Source organism: Argiope bruennichi, chromosome 7 (genome assembly GCF_947563725.1).
Source record: "Argiope bruennichi chromosome 7, qqArgBrue1.1, whole genome shotgun sequence".
Lineage (NCBI taxonomy): Eukaryota > Metazoa > Arthropoda > Arachnida > Araneae > Araneidae > Argiope > Argiope bruennichi.
In genome coordinates this window covers 18212196-18235712 of record NC_079157.1, presented here as the reverse complement: position 1 = coordinate 18235712, position 23517 = coordinate 18212196, and the positions used below count along the sequence as shown (strand labels likewise).

Below are 23517 nucleotides of genomic sequence, written 5' to 3'. Positions count from 1 at the left end.
ACATTGATAAAAAAATTTCTACTTTAAATTTGAGAATTTCGGTATTGATGTGCATTGCCTGTCTCTTTTCCAAATTTCATGGCTTTAAGTTAGATAGATTTGTCTGGTCTTCGTCAACACACACAGATACTTCCTTTTATAAATATTAGTATAGCTTTGATGAACATTTGTAGATTCTTATGAAATTTTGGATGGAATCCATTGAAGATAAGCCCATCTGTTCATTTGTGTGTATGTAAAGACAATGAGTGAAAAATGTAATGTTGCAGATGGGTAAAATTTGATGCAAATAGTGTTTGTGGAACAAATTAAGTCATTTAGTTGACTATCTCTTTGCCCGATTTGCATATCTATGAGCATAAAAACACAACTGATAAAAGTAGATGAAATGTGATATATTGTTTTATCACCAAAGTTATATGTTTATAAAATTGATGGACCATTTATTAACCCTTTCATGATAGGCATGTCATAATTGCATCATCTACGAACATCTCTCAAAGCTGGGCATATCACTTGTGCATCGCTGGAAGTAGAGCTCAGGGGACAGGGACATGCATATGTGCATTTTAAGCTGGAACAATTTTTAAAGGCCACTAGATGGTTCCCTGTGCCCATTACTTTGGAAATGAACACAGTTTTAGTATCCTGACCTTCAGTTAGCTCACATTCTGCATCAATTTGGTATTTTATTCATTGGCTGTTGAAGGAAGTAGAGTAACCGTAATGTAAATAAACAGAGTTGGGTTCTTTAATTCTCCACTTGATATAAACATTCTCGCATTTCTAGTCTTCCTCCAAATTTAATTTATTATTATTTTTAATTTTATTTTTGCTACTATGCAGGGTCTGTTTGGGTTTTACCATCAATTTTGTTGCTTTTAATGTAGCATTCAGATGTGTTACATGTATTTCCTTTTTTATTTCGAAATGCCTTGAATTCAATTTGTTATCGAAAGAAAATATTATTTATCAGATGAAGAAAGTCTTCCATTATGAATAAAGCAATTAATGGCACAGATCCATGGTCTAAAGAATTAAAAATCGAGATTTTGAATGATTCTGATATGGATATTTTATCATAATCTGTGCTCACTGCATGCCTGCCCTCTACTTTTTATATTGTATTTTTTAAATTTTTAATATTTATTTTAAAGTTTGTAAATGTATTTTGTCTATTAAAATTTCAAAATAATTTGAATTGAACTTTTGAAAATTATTTCACAACATAAATAAGTTTTTTTAAAAGCATATTTTAATGTAATTAAAAGGAAAAGATTACTTAATACTAATTTTTACATATATGACAACTGAAATAATAATCTAAAGAGGTCCCAAAAACTACAATGTTAGGGTTAGCTGCGCTAAACCTCGTACTGTGGAATGATTCCTTTTATGTATGCTCCATCCTGAATGAATGCCTAAAAACCAGACATCCTGTCCCAAGAGGGTTAGAAATGTTTTCCAAAATGCAGTGTTGCTTTTCTCTATATTATAAAGCATAAACTATATCAGATTATATCACTATGTGTGAAAATTGAGTTGGTAGAAATCATTTGGTCATATTGGTTATTTGCTTATTATTCTGGTTGAGGTTGAATTCCTTATAAATTAAATTCATTTAGATGCCAAATATAATAACTTGATTGTTATGTAAGTACAATATTATCTTCCTTTTATGCTTCTACTGTTTGCAATTTCTTTGTATTAAATTTGTGATTATTAATATGAATGGTTTTCTGCAATATATGTTTTTTTTTTTAAAGTTTACATTACTGTTTTTCTGTTGTTTTTTTTTTTTTTGAAAAATGGGATAATACATGAAAGGGATTATGCAAGAAAATTTAAGGAAGGTCCCCTCCCCCCATTAGTTTCTTTTTAGAATAAGTTGTGTTCTCTTTGTTTATGCTAAGATTGCATTTTGATTTCTTTCTTATTTTTCTTAACTTGTAATCACATCCTATTGGAGTTTAACATTCTTAAAGAAAAGGAGTTGTGAAGAATATATTTTAATGCTCTTTATTTTATTTACAGATTTTATCTAGAGCTTTCAGGAACCGTTTCATTGAACTTCATTTTAATGAAATCCCTCCTCATGAGTTGGAAGTCATTTTAGAGAAGAGATGTAAATTATCTCGTTCTCACAGCATAAAACTTGTTGCTGTCATGCACGAGTTGCAGGTAAGTAATTAATATATATGTTACCGTTAAAGTATGAAATCCGTTATTTTATAGAATACCTAGTTATTCCATGAAATAACTGATCGTGTCCGTTAAAGTGTAAAACTTTCTTGCATTTCATGGTTTAACTAGTTATTTCATAGAATAACGATCTGCAGCCCGTTAAAGTGTAAAATAATCTATATCATATCCAGTTTATGAAGAACAGAGCGTTCCATTCTGGTATTAAAAGGTCCCTCTACAAGGCTATGTTTGGTTGCGCAGCTAGAGTTGGACTGTCAACAACTGCCATTCCGAAGGAAGCACTTGATTCGTTGGAAGATCAATTACAAAATACTTTGACTGCAATGAATGTTTCTTCTCAACCTGATAATGAAAAAGTAGTTGAACAAACAGTATTAAATAATCCCATTACGAAAGTATGTGTTGTCTGTTTAAAAGAATGCAGTGAAGATATAGTTTGCTTCAAATGTATGGAGCCTGTCCATATATCATGTTCGGAAGATTATGTTTCAGAAGATGAAGTTGAGCAGAAAATCTGAAAATTGTGTTTTAATGAACTTAATGTTCAAAGAGAAAGAGAAAAGTGTAAAAAATGTTTAGAAATTCAAGCGAAAAAGATGAAATTAATGTCGGATAAATCTCATTCTGAAGCCTCTGTAGGGTTTACCGTCCGTATCACAGTGCCTGAAGTTGACAGAGGAAAAGGTGATGCCAAATTTATTTTAGCAATCATCATAAAAATAACCGAAGAAGGATTTTTCCAATTGGGCACAAGAAACGGCCGCATAAAACAATTATATTCCCGATCCCAGTTCAGTGTCTGCGAACAAAAATTAATTAAAATCAAAGAAGTACCGGATGTAGAAATATCGCTCTGGTCGGTTGCTACAGCTCAAAGTTTAGGTACTGGTCAGAGATTTAAAAAATGTTCGTGTAAAACCCAGTGTGTCAACAAAAGATGTTTTTGTTTTAGAAATAATGTTCTTTGTAATTCCAAGTGTCATTTTAGTAATCCTTGTTGTAACAAATGATTTTATGGTACGTTTCCATAAATACCATTTATACGCTGCATAAATTAGATAAATTGCTTCTTTTTCATTTTAATCGTCTATCATTAGTTTAATTTCATTTTAGATAAATTGTTTATTTTACACTTTAACTGTCTCTCATTAGTTAATTTATAGAATACCTAATTATTTCATAGAATAACTAGTTAAAGTGTCAAATTAATAACATATTACACACTTTAATGGACACGATCAGTTATTTCATAGAATAACTAGGTATTCTATGAAATAACTGCATTATATACTTTAACGGTAACATATATATATATATTCTCCCTTCCAATGATGTTAATCTTGAAAAAAGTATAAATCAACTATAAAAAGGAATTGTATAAACATCTTTAGAATATAAAAGCCCATTTTTATATGAAATAATCCTTTTTACAAGTGTCTAAATTTGGTAGGGAGTGAATTGTTATGTAAAGAAAATTTTAAGAACTGAATTAAATTTCCTTTTCTTTAATATTTGATATGATGCTTTATAAGTTTAATTTTTCTGTTTATGATCTCTTACAAAATTGCAGATGAGACGTAGAGAAAGTGGTGTTTTTGCTGGTAAGCAAGGATTTATAACTTTGCGTGACTTGTTTCGCTGGGGTGAAAGATATAATCATGCTAAGCCGCCAGTTACTGGATTTTATGATTGGGATCAGCATTTGGCAGATGAAGGTAATAAAGAAATTTTCTTTCAAATCCTTTCAAAATACTATTTTTCTTTGAAAATAAGATTCAAGTAAAAAATAAGGTGCTGCATTTTTTTTAATAGCACCCAATATTAAATTTACTCTAAAAGAATGATTTCTTTTTGAATTCAGCCAAAGTTTAGATAAATTAGTCATAATAGTTTATTCAATGTTTGAAATTAATATAAATATATGTTATTATTATTATACTATTACTTTAAATAAAAGTTGCTATAATTTATTACTAAATATCTATTTATTAATGAGGCATGTGTCATATTAATAAATATAAAGTGTAATGCATGGTGTAAAAAATAAAGTCTAATGTGTTCCTTACATTGATTGTTGTTCATCTTTCCAATGAGTGTAATACATGAAGAATCTTAAAAGTTTGTTTATGGATAACAATGCTTTATTTTACTCGAAAATTCAAAGCACAGATAGATAAACACAGTCTAGATATGCATAAAGAATAGCATCTGCAGAAATCAGCGCATTGGAAGAGCAAATTGTTAATTAAATTATAGCACAATCAACAATGCTTGGCATCACCAACTTGCCCAACTAATTCCCAACAATCACTAATTCCCAACAAGGGAATTAATTTAATAGTTTCAACACCTTATAATTGGAAAAACTTTCAAACAGAACCTCAAATTTTCCAGAAAAATCTTCTTGTTCTTAATGGAGATTCATCTTCATTCCTTTGTTCTTAATAGAGATAGAGCCAAATTTCTTCCATTTGTCAGAACTTTCATTTTTGTTCTCTAGAGTGGGGGCATTAACTTATCATTAATTCAGCATTCATTTAGAATTGAAATGGTGAGGCTAATTATGCAGAGAAACAGTGTTGCGGATTCATAACAATATTAAGGCCTGATTTTCTTTGAAATGCAGTCACTTTACTATGATTAAAAAGGTTGGGAATGTTGTCATAAAGCAAAATATATCAATTTAATGGTAAATATTTATTGCATCACTTTTAAAGTAATCCTCTCCAGTTGTATTGCTCTGTTAAAAGGTTTTTTTTTTTTTTTTTTTTTTTTTTTTGTACCTTCCAATTTTCAAGACAGTTTTGTAGTAAATTTTCTTGTATTGCATCAATAAACTCAAGATGTTAACTGTAGAGAGACAAGTTCAGCCATGAAAATAAGAAAAAAGCATCTTCAATCATATATATGAATGCAGTGTATGGAGTTGATAAAAGTAATATGCAAATACAATTAATGAATAATAATGGCACTATGAAAGGTATTTTATCGTTGTGTAAAATCCATGAGTTGTTTTGCTTCAATTCAGATCAGTTTCAATGAATTACTTCTTGTAAAAGCTGCAAAACATTCAAATTACATTCGTTATTGATATTTGTTAGAAATCCATAATGAAAAACACTGTAACAAACCAAATAAATAAATAAATAAAATAAAAAAGAATAGACATTATTTTAATTTTTCAGTAATTTTGACTTGGTCCCCCCCCACACCTATTTTTCAAGCACCAATCATTTGATTTTCAAGCTGTTTCTTATCAAATGTGTCAACACAAATTTCAGCATAATGCAGAAGTTTGAAAAAGCCTCTTCAAGGTCACTTGTTATTTTTTGGAATAATTTGATAAACAATTTATCCCAAATTTAAATGATTACTCAAGATCACTGAACAGGAACCAAATTGTAGAGTCAATATTGTTTCTAATTGTGAAATAAAGGTCATTAATTCTCTGATCTAATGAACATGTTGTTAATTACTTGAAATAAATGTTTTACCTGAAAGAGATTCATCTGTGTTAGATTCTCTACTTTCCTTAAATATTTTATGCCGCTCAGATTGTCTTTCATGTATGAACAGTTAAAAACTTTTTGTAATTGTTTCATAAGTTTTTGTAGTAGGAATAGCATTGCTCAAACAAAGTTTAAGTTTGTTCTTTACTCACTTACATTTTCCATTTGGAAAAATTGAATTGAAGTTCTTATTTCATTAAAACAAAAAAGTATTTTTTAAAAACATGAAAAATATTTCACGAAAGTTTGCAAATAATTTCTGATATAATTTATTTTAAATGAAGCATTTTAGATATTTTTTTAATTATAGCTATATGAGACAGGAAAATTTTTTATTAAAATATAAATAAGATAAATAATTTCTTCTTATTAATCTTTTTATATTGATTTTATAAAAACAATATTTTTCTCTTTCCAAATGATATTGAAATGGAATTCTATTTGTTTGAAAATTAATTTCATCCTTGATTGAATTTTGTGGAATGACAGATAAATTATTTTTTAAATCTACATTTAAATGCAATTTTGTTATCTTTTACCTAGCATATTTTGTTTAATATAATTTTTCAGCTTTATTTTCTTAGTACATCCTTTCTTGACGCAAGGAATGAAAAAGAAATTTCCATAATAAAAATATTTATGAAAGAAAAGATGATGGATAGACTAAACCTTTCAGTTACATTTTTGAAAAATTGTTGATTTAGCTTCTTAACTATTACAATATCCTTCCTATTATTAGGGATAAGACAAAATATGTAGTCATAACAGGAATATACAGTATAAAACAGGAGATCTTCATTTTATGTGGAATATAATATTAATTCGAATATGCTAATTCTTTTTCTTTTTTTTTAATTTCATGTTAAAGTCCAACCTTATTAAGCTAAAGCAATTAAAGAAAGTCAAAGCCTACTGCATTAAAATATATAATCATTATATACATATACACACACTTTTAAAAATAAATGAAGCTCCACACAATGTAATGTTTGTGTAAGTTTTAAATTGTGAAACATTATTAAAATGTAAAGCATTTTTAAATATTTTTTAAGTATGTATGCTATTAAATCATATTTTTCATAAGCTGTAATTTTTAAAAAAATCATTATAAAATTAATAAATGAGTGTTCATCAGTTTTATGGAAGTCTGTAAAAGGAGTATTATAATAGTTTAAAAATTATAATCTAATGTTCATATTCCTAATCTTTTATGATTATAATATTACCTTTGTGATGTATTTACTGCTATTTTTTTTTTTTTTTTTTCATTTAAGGAATCTCAAATTTTCTATTTTTATTTCAGGTTATTTGTTATTAGCTGGTAAAGTACGACATCCTGAAGAAGTTCTTGTCATTCAAGACGCAATACTGAAGCATTTAAAAAGAAAAACCAATCCTGAGACTCTCTTTACTTTAAATGGGAACACATCTGTAACTACAAAACATATCTTGCAGACAATCCTTGGGACTCATTTGCAGCCACCACTAACTAATATTGTTTGGACTGAACATATGAGACGTTTGGCTGTACTTGTTGGAAAAGCAATGCAGTTTAATGAACCAGTTCTTTTGATTGGCAATACTGGGTAAACAGGATAGAGATTTTAAATCAAATGAGTTATTTTTACTATACTTATTATTTGATTGCAGTCTTTAAATTTCATTAATTAATACTAAAATATTGTTGGTTTGATTGAGTTGGAAAGTATACATAAAGTGACCCCCAAGATTTATTGACAGCCATTGGACAGACAACTTTCATTGGGAATTATCTTGTGCTCAGTTGGGGAATGGTTAATTTGTTTTATGACAACAGTTTATGCTGAGTCAATTAACTAAAAATTGGCAATGTATTCTTAGAGGTCCATTGGTCAAATTCTGTTTAACATTAATTTTTTTTTTTTCAATATGATAATACTTTTCTTCAAAATTAATTCAAGCTTAAGAAGTTTTAAATTATTTTTAAGAATTCTACAGTTTGTTGTCAGTGACTTTGTTGAATTATATGGAATGATAATTGCAGTAAGCTTTGCAATTTCCTTCTACATTGCTTTTTACAATATGTTGATTTTTGCCCTTACTTTATCAAGTATAAATGAGGCTATCAGATTGAGTCTTTGGAATGGTTGAAATAATTCGTTTGGTTTTGGTGGCAATATCTTTTGTTTCCGTTGAAACCTAAATTTTGAACAAAGAATGAATTTCAGCAAAAAATATGTGTGTTATATAAGAAATTATTGAAAATTCATCACTGTATCAATGAAATTTAAAAAGAATCATTTTTTTTTATTCCATTACTTTATATAAGAAACTGAGACAAAAACATTTACAGATTTTAAGTTGAATTTTTAATTTTTTTTGTAAGCTTAAAAACATTTAGATTTATCATTAGTGCTCTCTCCTGAATCTTCTTAACAAATGAAAAAAGTTAAATATTAATTCACTATGTTCAAAGTCCATCATTTTATAATCACTATCTGAAAAAATTATTTTCATAGCTTTTGCACATAATTTGCATTTTTAAAACTCTTTACAAATGCAATCATCCTTACTTATCCATCAACCACCATCCGATATAATGCGATTGTGAAATACATATATCCAGTTCGACCATCTAATTGCAAGCTTCCTCAGTACATTTGTTAAATTATCAATCAAAGTAGAATATTTTTTAAGCTTCATGATGAGTAAAAATATGATAAAACAAATTTTATAGTGAAATTCTGCAAGACCTGAGTTTTCTTGGGATAGTAATTAATTAAATTTAACTATGCTATTATTTGATAATTTTTACGACCTCATTAGCAATGAGTCAGTCTATATCACAAGAATAAAAAGCGGCAGATATTTTTCCCTTTAGTGATTTCTATGAGAGTTTTTTTTACAAGTGTCAGCTTAAGAAAGAGACTTTTGAGATTATCTGCGCCTGCCGCACTAAGTTTTTATTTTGCTTCCAAGCAAAGAGAAAATGCTTCTAAAGCAAGAAGCAAACACAAATGACTGATTTCTTCAAAAAGGTGTAGTTTTACAGTTATGCTTTTGTAATTACATAATACATTACAGTATTAAAACAGTACATATGTATTAATTTTTCTGTGTATCCTTGACGCCTCTCGTAAGTAAAAAGCACTTTTCTGTTTTCATTAACAAAATGCATTTCAGGTTAGTTTTGAGTGATATACTAAAATATTAAGCGTTAGTGAAACATTTCCTGCTGTTTATTTTACGTTTTATTGTACATAAAACGATTTTTCAAAGTTGGAATGACTGTTCTCTTTTGCTATACCCGTTTTTAGCTTTTTTCTTATTATCCGCGATTTTTGTTATCCGCGGCGGCTGTGCCACCCAATTCCGCGGATAATCGGGAGTGTACTGTATATACATACACTTTATAATGGAGGAGCTGGAGACAAAATAAAATTAGTTTTTTGACTGGGGAAGAAATCACCACATTCTTTTGACAGTTGAATTCCATTCAAAGCCATTTTTGACAGTGAAAAAGTGCAGAGTTTGTAAATGAACACCTCAATAAAATTACAATTAAAGTTATTTTGTATAATTGAAATTTCATGTAATTAAATAAAAAAATGTTCGGAATAATAAAAAAAAACTTGAAATGATAATGAAATATTAAATGGTTGTGTTGTATATCAGGGGAATGTACGAACATTCATGAAAGTCCTTTTCAATTTATGTATTATCTTAAATGGGTAAGAACTGTTGTAGTCTTGCTTCTATTCAAATAAAGTGTTTCTTTGAAAATAACATTCAAAATATTTTTTTCTTAGTGAAAGCATTCTAAATTTGAAATAATGATTCATGATATCAGTTATGTCTATGTTTGTTTGATGCTAGGAGCAGACTATGATAAATACTTTAAATACTTTTTGCAGATTCTTATATATTTTTTAAAATTCTTTTTCTTCCTGGGCCAGAATAGATCATGTAGTTATGAAATGTAGTATTCTATAGTGTTCTTGTGATTGTTTTGTCAGTCAGTGATCAGTTTGTGTAATTTATATAATTACGAAATTTTTTGAAAAATTCTTTAAAATTTAGTAGTTTAAAAAAGTGTATTAATGAAAAGTCTTAGTAATATTTTTAAAATGATGATATCACAAATCAAAATCAGAAATTTTCATTCAAACAGAAGAATAATATTAACTATTAATGTTTGCTTCTAATTATAGATTTTCCACATTTGTTTAAGATTCTAGGTCCACTGCATTTAGGTATATTAAAAATTGTATTTAATATAGTTTTCTTTATCTGTGTTTTTAGATGTGGTAAAACAACTATGTGTCAAATCTTTGCCCAAATGTGTGGTAAAGAACTGTATTCTGTAAATTGTCACATGCATTCTGAAAGTGCAGATTTTTTGGGTGGACTACGGCCTGTCAGAGATGTTAAAGAAAGAGTAAGTACAATTTTGTAGTGAATATTGCTTTGAATAATGCTATCCATGTGTTTATAAGGTGCAAATGTGTTTTCTTAAATATTAATCATTTTGTTCTAATAAAATATTATTAATATGCCAGTTTATATTATTAATTACTCAAAATCTATATTTTCTGCTGCTTTTTGTAGAATTATAATCTTGCTATAAGCAAAAAGAATCTGTAAAATGTGGAAAAATAAATGTATCTGGAAATATGCATATAAATATCAATTATTTGATTTGAAGTGGAATATGCAAATGTGAAGAAGCTGATTAATTTCCTCAGTAAATTAAATTATTAGTTCACTTAAATAAGCATCTTATATTATAGATATTGTGTATTTTATATGTAAATATAGTTAAAAAACTGATGGATGGGTAAAATGTTGCTCTTTTTTTCCAGTTTAAGATATTCAAAAGTTCTTTTTTGAAACTAATAATAAAGGCAAGATGATAAATAATTTTTGGAGTAAAAAATAAGTTCTTTAAGTTATTAAGGGGTAATATGCCTATGATGTTCTTAAATATTTTGTAAAAACCAACTCAAAAATTGAGAAATGTTTTCTACATTAAAAAAAAAAAATCACTTTAGTCGAATATTTTATTTTTTATAGTTTTCTTTAGTGCGAGAATTAAAAATTATGCGGAAATAAATATTCAGGATGTTTATTTTAATTCTTGTCTTGCAGTTATTTTTTAATTTGTTAGAGGTAAGCATATACTTCCAATTGAAAAGTGTTTTAAATGGGGCAATGAAATATTTTTATATTGATATGTACTATGTAAACCATTAAAAAAATTAAAAATCTTAATATTTACTAAAATTTCTAGTGCTATTAGTCATATTTAGTAAAATATTCTTGATAGCCTAACATTTTAAAATTCCATTCTTCTGGTGACCAAACTAAAGTCCCATATTTTAGATTAATCAACTTCTACCTTAGATAAATGCTATGTATTGATTGTCATATCTTTCATAAGAGATCATTGAAATGATCTAAAATAATTATATTCAAAACTTTATAACTTTGCACCATTGTTAATCATAGAATTATGGATTTTTATGAAATTTAAAATGTGAGTAGATCAAGAATATTTTACTAAATACAATCTAATTGCTCCAAAAATGTTATGAAGTAGTTATTTAAAAATATATATTTGTAGTTTAAGTAGAATTGTAATATTTGGAGAAAGAAATCATATTCTACCTGTATTAATTACTTACTTAAAAAAAGAAACCTTTTTAAATGGAGTTATGTTTTTTCCTTCTTTTAGGAAACAAAGTTATTTGAGTGGGCTGATGGGCCATTGATTAAAGCTATGAATGAAGGAAGTTATTTTCTTTGTGATGAAATATCATTGGCTGATGATTCTGTCCTGGAGCGATTAAACAGTGTTCTTGAACAAGAGCAAAAAATACTGTTAACTGAAAAAAACACGGATGTCAGTATGAATTTAGAGATTAAAGCAAAAAGAGGATTTCATTTTTTTGCTACTATGAACCCTGGTGGTGATTATGGCAAAAAAGAGGTAATCAAATTATTAATTTTACCTTTTGTGTGATTATATACTTTTCTCCCGTATATTTATTTATGTTTCCCTTTTTTTTTTTTTTTTTTTCCTTTTCTTTTTAAAGCTTTCTCCGGCCCTCAGAAATCGTTTTACAGAAATTTGGTGCCCAAGTAATATTTCGAAAAAGTCTGACGTGATAGAAATTGTTGAACACAACATTAGAGCTGATTTGCAACCCAAAGAAGGGAGAAAAAGTTTAAATTATGGTGAAAAAATTGCAAATTTTTTGTGTTTTTATAGTCAGCTACCTTTTGGAAAAATGTAAGTTTGTGTTATCAATGTTTTGTAGTTGAATTTAATATATATATATATATTTTAAATGGATATATATGAAATGTTACGAGTACAGTTTCAAGTATTTAGGCAAAATCTTATTAAAAAATTTATCACAGATTTTTCAAAGCTTGCAAAAATCTGTGAGAATTAGCATTTATAGACTATATTGATTTTTATTTATGATATTGATATATCATGAAATTGTTAGTTGTGAAGTAGTCATATTTACTGTGGATTTAAAAGTTTGTAAAATTACTTGTTTTTTATTTATTTTATTGAAATGTATTTGCTTATTGTTTATTATTATAGATTTTCCTTTTATTTACCCAAAACTACATCTGCATCTGAATATCTGACATTTTATTGCAGCAGTTTCCAACCTTTTTTTGTTGTGCAAAATACCTCTTGTATAAAAAAAATATTTTTAGGCTTACTAACTAAACTTACAAATAATACACACACACTTGCACAATCACACACATTTACATGTATGACAATAATTAGTTAAAATTATTTTTTAAAAAATTTAAAATATATTGTTTATAAAGCAATTACCTCTACAATCCCAATGTAAGAAATCTCAGAAATGAGCAATCAAAATTCAAAATAATAATAAAAAGAAAACTCAATGGGGTTTTTGACATTACTTCTTCCCTATTAGAGAGCCAAATTCTGGATTAAAACATGGCAAAAATTCAGCCTCAATTCTCTTTTTATATTAGATTTTTTCTTTTTTCATATTTGTGGTTATGTATTTTCCTGACTTCAACTTCTTATTAGTGTTCTGCAGTCCATAAATACACTATTGATTGCCTGTGACAGTATATTAGTATTGATGCAACGTTTTTGGGGGACCATGGATAAAGACAGTTTTCAGTATTCTCTTTTAGATACTGCAGACAATAATTGTATTATAAAATTCATACAAATAATGCAGATTCATTTAATTTGTTCATAGTGTTTAATAAAATTGGGAAATATTTATTTCTGTTCCCCCCCCCCCAGAATTTAATAAAATTGAGAATTTTTAAAAAAAATATATTGTACTTATTGTATTGACTGAATTAAAAACTTTAAAACTACTAAATTGGTACTATTGAGGATGAAAAGTATAGATATGGTAACAATTATTATTGGAAACAATTCAGAACTAATTTGGAAGTCAATTTTCATTTCAAATTAGCAGAAACAAATTCTAATTATAGATTTTTAACATTATATTAAAAATTAAATCTATTTTAGTATTATGTTAATCGAAAATTTAAGGGGCCAAAAGAAACATTGATTTAAAAATGTTCAAATTAGCCAAATTCTGATGAATTATATGTGATTCTCTTAGTATAGACAATTGTTTTTAAATATCTTTAACCCATACAATTTTTTGTTGTGTTTAATTATCCATTTAAATTTTTTATAGGGCTACCATAACTGTAAGAGATATTTTAACTTGGGTAGAATTTATCAATGTTACTGCAGGTAAAATACTCCCCCCACTTGAGGCTTATCTTCATGGTGCTATTCTTGTATTTTTGGATAGCATTGGTTCAGGTATGTATAATTTTGTACTTTGATATTCTTACTTTTGAACATTTACAGTATTAAAATTTTAAATTGGCAAATCAAAATTGCAACTCCCATTTCCAAATGTTTCATATATAGCTTTAAAACATGATATTTATCAAAGGGAATCAAATAAAATCAACTATTTACTATTTAACAAGGATATTAAAAAGTATAAATATGATATAATATTTTAGCTTAGAGATCAGAGAACTGCAAAACAGAATTTAAAAATAAGACAGATTTATTAAATTCAAAGCAGCTCATAATGCAAGCAAAAGAGAACTTGTCCCTAGCTGATGGGGCTATGTGTTTTTACATTTTAGGAATATTCCACTTTAATTTATTCAAAATTGAAAACAATGAACAGTAACAGAGATATTTTAGAATATAAAATTCAATTAAACTTCCTAGCCAAGATTCAAACCATAAATAAGCAGATTAACTGCCCAATACTAAACCTACATAGTCATCTGACTATTGATTAAGCTTTTGTAAATTAATATGAATTTTCTAAAAAAATTAATAAGTTTGTGGTACTAATAAAAAAATAGAGTAATTTGTATAACATAAACATTATTATTATTATTTTACTTTTCAGTACTTTGATTAATACTATTTAATATTCATTGGCTTAGAATCAAATTATTATTAATTTTTGATGGTTTAAATATGTTTCCAGTTAACACACACTCAATATTCTCTCTGCTTTTTAAATATTTCTAGATTTTAATTCTGTTCTAATGCAATTTTTTAGGTCCAACTGCTGTTAATAATCCAGAATTTCTTATTGAAATAAAGAAAAAATGTTTTAAGTTTCTTGGATCACAAAGTGGCAGGACTTTTGATATAAATACAGTTTGCTTGTTGATGCCTGATGGCACTGAAGCGTTTACCAATGTACCTATTGGAATGTTTAAAGGAGGGTTTGGAATTGAACCATTTCTCATTGAGTGTGGTAATATGCTTATTTTTTTAATAATATATTTATGTAATTTATTTTAGGCAACCAGCTTGTTGGTGGAAGATATTAATTTTGTTAATTTTTTGGAAAACTTTTTTGTGTTCATTTTTATTTATTGGGAAATATTAGTTGTGTCTAAATTTATAAATTGACTATACCAATTTTTTTTTCAACAATTCCTCTTAGAGTATCCTATGAATATAAAATTGAATAGTTAATTTTATGAATAGTTAATTTTATGTCCGTTTCCATTACTTTTTACATTTTGTTAAATGATTTGGCAAATTAGCCATATACTTTTTAAAACTGTTCTTTAAATAATATAGAAAAGAATAAATAATTTTAAATTTTTGTTAAAGTATGAATCCAATTTGCATTTTTTTTTTTATTCATGCTTATTTATGGAAAAAAAAATTAAATGTTAACAAAAGTTCTTAATATTTTTTTCTTATTTGTAAATTTTTAACTTCAGATATTCCAATTCATTTTTGATGTGTGTGTGTGTTTATGTGTATGTATGTATGTTACATTGTATGTATGTAACATTTTTTAATTCATTTTCCTTTCCTGTGGAATATGAATCAATATTTATTATTTTACATCATTTGCACATACTTGTGCTTATTCATTTCTCTTCCTTGCATTTATTTGTATTTTGTTTAACTAACATTTATAAAAACTATTAATATTATTATTTTGTTGATATAGAATTTCTTAGAAATCTTTGCAACCCTGATTAATTCAATGCATATAAATATAATTAAATAAAAATTGATTCTGCATACTGTATTGATTGTTCAGTTTTCTTTGTCTTTCCTGTAATTATTTTGTAAACAGAAATGATTATATTAATATTCTTTATTCATCTAAATTAATATTAAAAGATCTGTTTTACTATCTCTTTCTGAAAATAGTGGTATTTAGATTCTTTGAATTTCTTTATATATCATCAAAACTAATGAACATGAATGGCTGAAATTTCACAGTGTTTAATTGCAATTTCTTTAATTGGCGTCAAAATTTTCATATGTTGTTATTGAGTAATTTTTAACATACACATTTGGTAACTAATTAAAATCTTAATTTATTACTTTGAATCTTCAAAAACATGAATTTTTAAATTTATATTATATTGCAATTTAAAACAAAAATTATTATACTTATCTACATTATATCTATAGATATGTTGAAAAACGCGAACATTTATTTAATAGTAGGTGGCCTAAATTTTAACTGACCATGATTCGTAATTACTTTCTTGTAGTGGCAGAATATTCCATGCATCAAGCTAATTTAATCTGTAGAATTTAAATTTGCAGTTGAAATTGAATATCATTTTCTAAGAAGAAAAAAAGTAAAAATCTAGTATGGAAAAAAAAAAAAAAAAAAAAAAAACATATTTTATAAGTAGACACTGTGTACTTTTTAAAGGAATATTTTTCTATGATGGTATGTGTTTTGGTGTTAATGCAAGGCAATTAGCCTCCTAGTTCTAAGTTGTGTTTATATTTTTTTTAATGATTTGTAGTACTTGCACAATGAATATTAATTTTAAGATGACACACATTAATTTTTCATCATAATATTTTCAGAAGTTATTGCCGAGAACTACAAAATATTATTTATTTTTTTATTAAGGATAAAAAAAAATTATGATATTCTGATTCATTTTCCAAAATGTATATTAACTCTCTATCTAACGATTTGTTCTGTAGAGCTCAAACTGAGATATTGAGCATTATTATACTCATTATTTCTAAATATTTTTATGAACTTATTTAAGATGCTATAAAAGTTGACAATGCCAATTGCTATTAAAGCTGATCGGTGGGAACTGCTGTTATTTTTATGAAATAGTAATTGTAAATGAAAGCCATCAAAAACATAACTTGTAAAAATACCAAGTCTCGCAACTCAGTTCTATCATAAAAAGTTGTGAGATCCATGTAATACCAAGTCGGTCCATTTATTCAGTCCCTACTTTAGGGTCCTTCTGTCTTACGTCTGTTATTACGTAATTAGCTAACCTAACAAAATCTTTTAGTGACCATATCAATATTAAAAATCTTTTATGGTTTAAATAAATAGATTGACTTGACCTTCGCAGGAAAACACCATGTATCTTTACATTAAATTAGATTGCATTAACATATTATATTAAATTTGATTGTTTTGTGCAATTACCAAGTCAATCTATGCCAAGTCAAAAAATTTGTTTCATTGGCCATACAAAAAACAAATTTAAAAATAATGTCATTTATTACTTATAACTCATTCCTTACAAGAAAATTGTCTAAAGACATTTGTTTTTGCTACACCTCAAAATTTGGCCAAAAAACAAGCACTTAATGAATTTCTAGTGTGCATAGTTATAGGTATTTTTAAATGTATGATGCAAAAATTTTGTATACTTTCAAAATCTCCTTTATTTCTCTGGAAAAATTGTTGCTCTCTTAAATTACACACACACAATTTCAAAAACATCACTCAGAGTTGGGGAAAAAAGTAATAAAGCCTATATGTGCATAATTTAGCAGGTGGAACCGTGCACACCCATACTGTAATGAATTATTTATCAATCAATCTGCTAACAGTATTTTCTAGGAATTTATTTTGTATCTTCTTCTGATGAGTCTTTAAATTTTTTTCTTTTCAGTTAAGCAGAAAGGAGATCAAAAGAAGTATATTTTGGAAGCAAGAGTCACAAAGGCGAATATTTTACGTCTTCTTCGTGCAATGCGGTTACCAAAGCCTATTCTTCTAGAAGGTAGTCCTGGAGTAGGAAAAACTAGTATGGTTGAAGCCTTAGCAAGAGCATCAGGGCACAAATTAGTGCGAATTAATCTTTCTGAGCAGACGGTAACTATGCATAAATATCTCCATGAACGAATTATGATGGGATACATTTCTAGATTATTATTATAAGCTTAATTTGATAGCACGTTTTACATTTATGAAGATGGAATAATGTAAATCATTTTTCATTCATATTCAGATGTGTTAATAATTTTACAATTTTATGTACTTGTTTATTCTTATTTATTAATGCACAATTTTAATGTTACAGGTATGTAATTATTAATTAATCAATTAACTTAGTTAAATTATGATTCTGTAAGATTACCAATATCCAGTATTGAATTTGAGAAAAGAATTGTGTTCAAGATTCCATTATAGTTATAATAATGATTAAAAGGCAGAAAATAATTAATTTTTTCTTTTTAATACACTAATAAATTTGTATTTTTAGAAAGTGAATTTAATATATTAATATCATTATGCATTTCATAATGTTTACTTTTGAGTTGAATGGTCTATAACTTTTTAAAATATGAAAAGTCTTAGTGATGGAGACGTAGTGGCACAGCATGACCACAAATGGGTTTCACTTCATTAAACCTTGCATTATATAGTAGATTAAATTATAAAATTTACAGCAATTATTAAGTAAACTCTTTTAATGATGTATCATGAGATAATGTATACATTTTGTTGAATGATATTATTTATTTTTATTAAATTGAATGGAATTTAATGTGAAGTTGTATGATGTATTCTATATTTTTTCAATCACAGGATGTATCTGATCTCTTTGGTGCTGATTTACCAGTTGAAGGTGGGAAAATGGGGGAATTTGCTTGGCGAGATGGACCACTACTGCAAGCTTTGAAAAACGGACATTGGATTTTACTTGATGAGGTATATAAGTAATTTTTTTAATTGCATTCTTATGCTACATCAATAGTAAAATGTGCTTTTAAAAATATAAGTTTAGGTATGCAACAAATTCTGTATATTAACATTCTTATTTATTAAATTTATTTCCTGATATGAGATATTTCTGAGAATAATTGTTGAGATTTTGATGAATATTTTTGGAAAGAGTTTTCGAAGCCCGTTTGTTTAGAAACCAGAAGGTGATTAAGATTTTTTTTTAAAACTAATTTTCTAACCCTTCCATTCCTGGAAGAAGGGTCATACTTTATTGTTGAAGAAGACTTAAATTGAATTTTTTCTTCCAATTTAGACAAGATTTTGTTGATAATTGTAATTACTATAAATTCCCGTCAGTGTTTAAAAAAGTAAGGAGTACGAGGAAAACATATATAACCCTTTTCTGTTTGTCACCTCTTTTGCTATACTTAACCCTTTGGGTACACATTTATTTGAAATTTTTTTTGCACTTGGAGCATATTTAATTTTGTGAGCAAGTAAGAGCAGTAAACTTTATGCAAGAATTAATCTATTTCATATTATTTATTATATATACTCCTACATAATAATGAAATAACTTTAAACAGTTAATATTACAAAATTCTTTTAAAACAAATAAACTCTGGTTATAATAAATAGCAAATTATTAATAACTAAGTTAAATCTTGTCTCGGTTTCAATGTCATATCAGAAAGTCATGCACGTCTTAGCCCAAACAAATGCATGACGTATTGATACATCATATGCAACCAAAGGGTTAAGACTTTTTATCAGTATCACATCAATAAGTTGTGATACATTTTTATGTTTCATAAATCAAAATGTTATCATTAAAGCCATCCCTTTTTCATTCTTCATTTTTTCTTCTCCTTTCCTCTTCTACATATTTCTAGTAGATCTTATATTATGCATTCAATTAGAAAATAAAGCCAATTTAAAAGTGTTATATAATCAGTATGCCATTCTTTAATGAATGATTTAAAGAAATTTTGTTTGCTTGATAATATTTTTCAATTGTTATACATTTTTCTGTATAATTCCTTAGGGGAATCTTTACATCCCTAGTAGATTTTGTGGGAGGGGGATATGTAGTCTTTTGGAAACTATCTCTTAAGAATTAAATTTACTGTCTAAGAAAAGTTTTTGAGATTGCATAATCTGTCATTGAAATTTTTAATTTAAATCCTTAATTTGAGTCTATTTTTTGCAGCTAAATTTGGCATCACAATCTGTTCTCGAAGGACTGAATGCTTGCCTGGATCACAGAAGTGAAATTTATATTTCAGAATTAGGGCTAACATTCCACGTAAATAAATCGTCCGTAAGAATCTTTGCTTGCCAAAATCCTTATCAACAAGGTGGCTCACGGAAGGGTCTTCCTCGATCCTTTTTAAATAGATTTACACAAGTATGTATATTTTAATATAAAAAATGCTCTGATTTTTCTTGAGTTGTTTTAACTAAACTATACATTAATCTGTTGTATTAACTCATTTTTTTGAAGAAGATTTAAGCATAGTTTCATTAAATTTGTTTTTAATTCTGTTAAAAACTCCAAGATTAGATTACTGTAAAGAAATGAGGGTTGAGGTAAAGAAATTTCCTCAAAATTACAAAAGAGTACTTTAAAAGATTTCTTTTTCAAATTTCTTTCCTTACTTTTATAACTGAAGCATCAAAAATAAATTAGTAGATAAAAGAAAATAGTTTCAAAATAATGATCTTTGAAATCTGGTTAATGCATGATGTATACTTGTTGAAAATTGCTTAGGAGTTTGGGAATACATATTCCACTTGTTTGACAAAAAAAAAAAAAAAAAAGTGTTTGATTTAGCCAGAAGTTTTATTTACTTGAAGAGAAAAATAGCTGTCCTATAAATAAGACGCAGAGCATTAATAGGTTAAATTGTGAGTGCCTATCTGGACATATTATTATTATTCCTTATTTAGCAGTCATAAATAGAAAAAAAAAATATTCGGAAACCTAATAAAGAATGCCTTTACAGGAATTATATTGTAAATAAATGACAAAATGTTTGTAAATGAAAGAATTTTTGAAGATTCATATATTAGTGTTCTTGCAATATTGAAGTACTCAAAACACATATTAATTCATTTTGACACTTGAATATCTCTGGAAAGCTTCAATTCTCTTTTATTAAATGCGATTAATTGAATCCTGAGATGGTCCTTGTATTTGGAAAGAAATATCCAAATTAGTATTCTGATACATGTTATTTTAATATCTATTGATAAACTAAGTGGAATAATTTATGTATATAGATTAATTAAAAATATGAGCTGTCATTGTGGTTTTTGAAAGAATAGGAATTTAAAAAAGAAACTTAGGTATTCTTAGGTTTTGAGGCTCTTAGAATCAAAAAATTAAATTTGAATATTTTTCAATTAAAAGTTTTGTTCTGTTCATTTTTATTTTGTTAAAAAAAGTTAATTTTAAGAAAATTAAAATTCTGTTTTAATGCTATATCCCCTAAATTGTTACTATTTTTTATTTTAGGTTTACATGACCCCAATGGATAGCAATGATTTCTTTAAAATTGCACATGCTATGTATCCTGATATTCCAAAAGCTTTGTTGTATGCAATGATTGCATTCAATAATGAGGTATCTATTTTATATGTTTTTTTATATGTCATCATAAGTTTTTTTAATATCTTCATATCATTATTTTATGTTTTGATTGCTGCATAAAAATAATTCTTTCCATATATATTGTTTTGTGCAATGTTAATTTTATAATAGTGAAACATGAATAGCAAAGTGTGAAATAATAACACGAAGAATGATATTAAAATTATATGCTTGTATGTGTGAGGGAGGGGGGAGATACCACTGAACTTTATTCTGTCTTTTTCCATCATACAATTATGAAATAGGTATCATTTGGTAGGAATTAACATACTCTGAAAATTTTATAAGGGGTCGTCTATAAAAATTGAAATAACTTTGAAATTTTAAATGTTGATACTCATTTACCTCATCAAATAAAAGCAGCAGCAAAAGTTATTCTTACGAACCCAATTTCATTAGTCTAGACCTATTCGTTTTGAAATTGTAGGCTAAAATAGTCTGAACTTTTATTTGGCATTTTTATTGATTATGCATTTCTTGAATCAAATATTATTTTCCACTTTGTTTATAATGTAAGAATATATATAAAAAAAACTTTGTTAGTGACAAAAAATATCAAACTGTAGAGGGTGTGGGGATATTTTCCATCAGATTATTTTATTTTTTTAAATCTGGCATAAAATCTCAGTTTCTGGGCAGGTTATCATTTTTACTGATTAGTTCTTAGAATATCACTTATAGAAAAGAAATCAATACAAATTTGAATTTTATTATTACTTCTCTATTCTTATTAATATTAATTATTTCTCTTTTTAATGAATGCTTAATGAACTCCATATTTTGTTACAAGATTTAACTTTATGTTTACTTAAACATATTTATATTTATTTATATGCTTACTATTTCTTACAGAAGTAACACATTCCATAAAATTAATCTGCCATAATTGTAATTATTATAATGTTATATGTAATCATGTAATAAAAAAAAATAATTCAGACATCAAAGCACATTACTATTAAATTTACACACATTTTGTATTAAATTTTTTGGATGCAATTTTTTTTTCCTACTTAAGTAAAAATGAAGATCTTTGAATAATTTTAATGATACCCAAAGTGTTGATAAATATTTTAGTTAACCACTATTTTTGTTACTATAAAATTTAATTTTTCAATGCTGTTGATTAATTTTACAGAAAAGAATCAAACTTCTATTAGCAATATCCTGCAAATATTTTATCATGTTTCAAATAGCAATCAAATGTAACATGTAGTTTGTAACTTTGAAGATGCTTTTAAAGTTTTACAAAAATAAACATATTATTACTAATGTCAGAGAATATCTAAATGTCATATATTTAAATTTTGAACCAACATTTTAACATAAAATATCAAATTGTTCCTCACTTAATCAAAGCACTAATCTCTCTTTACAATTTTCTTACTTGAACTTACAGCAAAAACTTATATCACATTCTCGAGAAATTTGAGACTGAAAAAAGAATTTCCAACAGGAGGGAATATCTTTTGAAATATATAGAAAAAATTCTTATGAACAAATGATTCAAATTATGAGCTAATGCAATTTCATGCCAGATTTTATTTTCTTGGTCTTTTCTTCATTAGGATATATGAAACCATAAAACATGACGATTATAGATTAAGGGAAGATAGGATTGACCATACGAGAGCATCAGTTTAATATATAATCATTGACTGCCATCTGTAACACTTGACCAAGTTAAAAATATCTCTATCTTTTTGGTCTGCGTTATTCTTGGATGCAAAATCTTTACATTTTTTATGTCATCTACCAACTGAGATGACATAAAATCATCTCAGTTGGTAGATGACATAACTGAGTCATCAGTTAATGTAATGACATAACTGAGTAACTGACATAACTCAGTTATGTAATGACATAACTGAGTCATTACAAGTATTTTATGTTTAAATTACCTGATTTATCAGTGTGCATATAAACATAACCATGTATAAATAGCAACATAACTGAGTCATTACAAGTATTTTATGTTTAAATTACCTGATTTATCAGTGTGCATATAAACATAACCATGTATAAATAGCAATGAGCTGATGCCTGCAATTTTTATTATTTTATTCTGACACAGACAAATTGAGGGTTATTATGGATGTGTTCATTCAAAGTATTTAAAAATTTTGTATTTCGTATTGCATGTTTTTCTGATAGTAAATTGCTCCCCCCCACACCAATTTAGTTTTAGTAATTAGTTTTGATTTCTATTTTTGTGAACATTGTAAAGAAGCTGCCATTGCAAGGATACGAAACTTCGAATTTTACATTATATTTTTTCTTTAATCTACGTGCAAAATGTACTACAAATAATATTTCATTATTTATATATATATTAATCATTCTGCTAATGTGCATGAGATTTTTTACTGTAACAGTAGTTAATCTATGAAATCGTATCTAAGATACTGTTAAGAGAATAACCAATCTAAACGGGCACATCTTCTAGTTTTAAGAGAAAATTATCCTTAAATGCCATTTGATTTGCTTGATTCTATTTACAATCACATCAATCTCTTTGGTCAGCAATGCAAAGATGATACAATCAACAGCTAGAACATTTCCCTGATAATTGACAAAACTCTGTATATAAAGTAATTTGATGTATGAAATACTGCATGGCACAATG

The 23517-nt window shown here is 26.8% G+C and overlaps 1 protein-coding gene across 2 annotated transcripts in view; it reads left to right on the top strand.

Moving 5' to 3' along the window:
* Positions 1-23517, top strand: part of LOC129976279 (midasin-like) — a 263355-nt gene that overhangs the window by 54979 nt on the left and 184859 nt on the right. For both annotated transcript variants that reach the window (XM_056089764.1, XM_056089763.1), the window contains exons 26-37: positions 2035-2181; positions 3776-3920; positions 7018-7300; positions 9996-10131; positions 11428-11682; positions 11789-11985; positions 13418-13548; positions 14318-14518; positions 17181-17383; positions 18101-18223; positions 19449-19646; positions 20757-20864. In XM_056089764.1, coding sequence (XP_055945739.1) covers positions 2035-2181; positions 3776-3920; positions 7018-7300; positions 9996-10131; positions 11428-11682; positions 11789-11985; positions 13418-13548; positions 14318-14518; positions 17181-17383; positions 18101-18223; positions 19449-19646; positions 20757-20864 — 2127 coding nt within the window. The remainder of the gene's footprint in view (positions 1-2034; positions 2182-3775; positions 3921-7017; positions 7301-9995; positions 10132-11427; positions 11683-11788; positions 11986-13417; positions 13549-14317; positions 14519-17180; positions 17384-18100; positions 18224-19448; positions 19647-20756; positions 20865-23517) is intronic.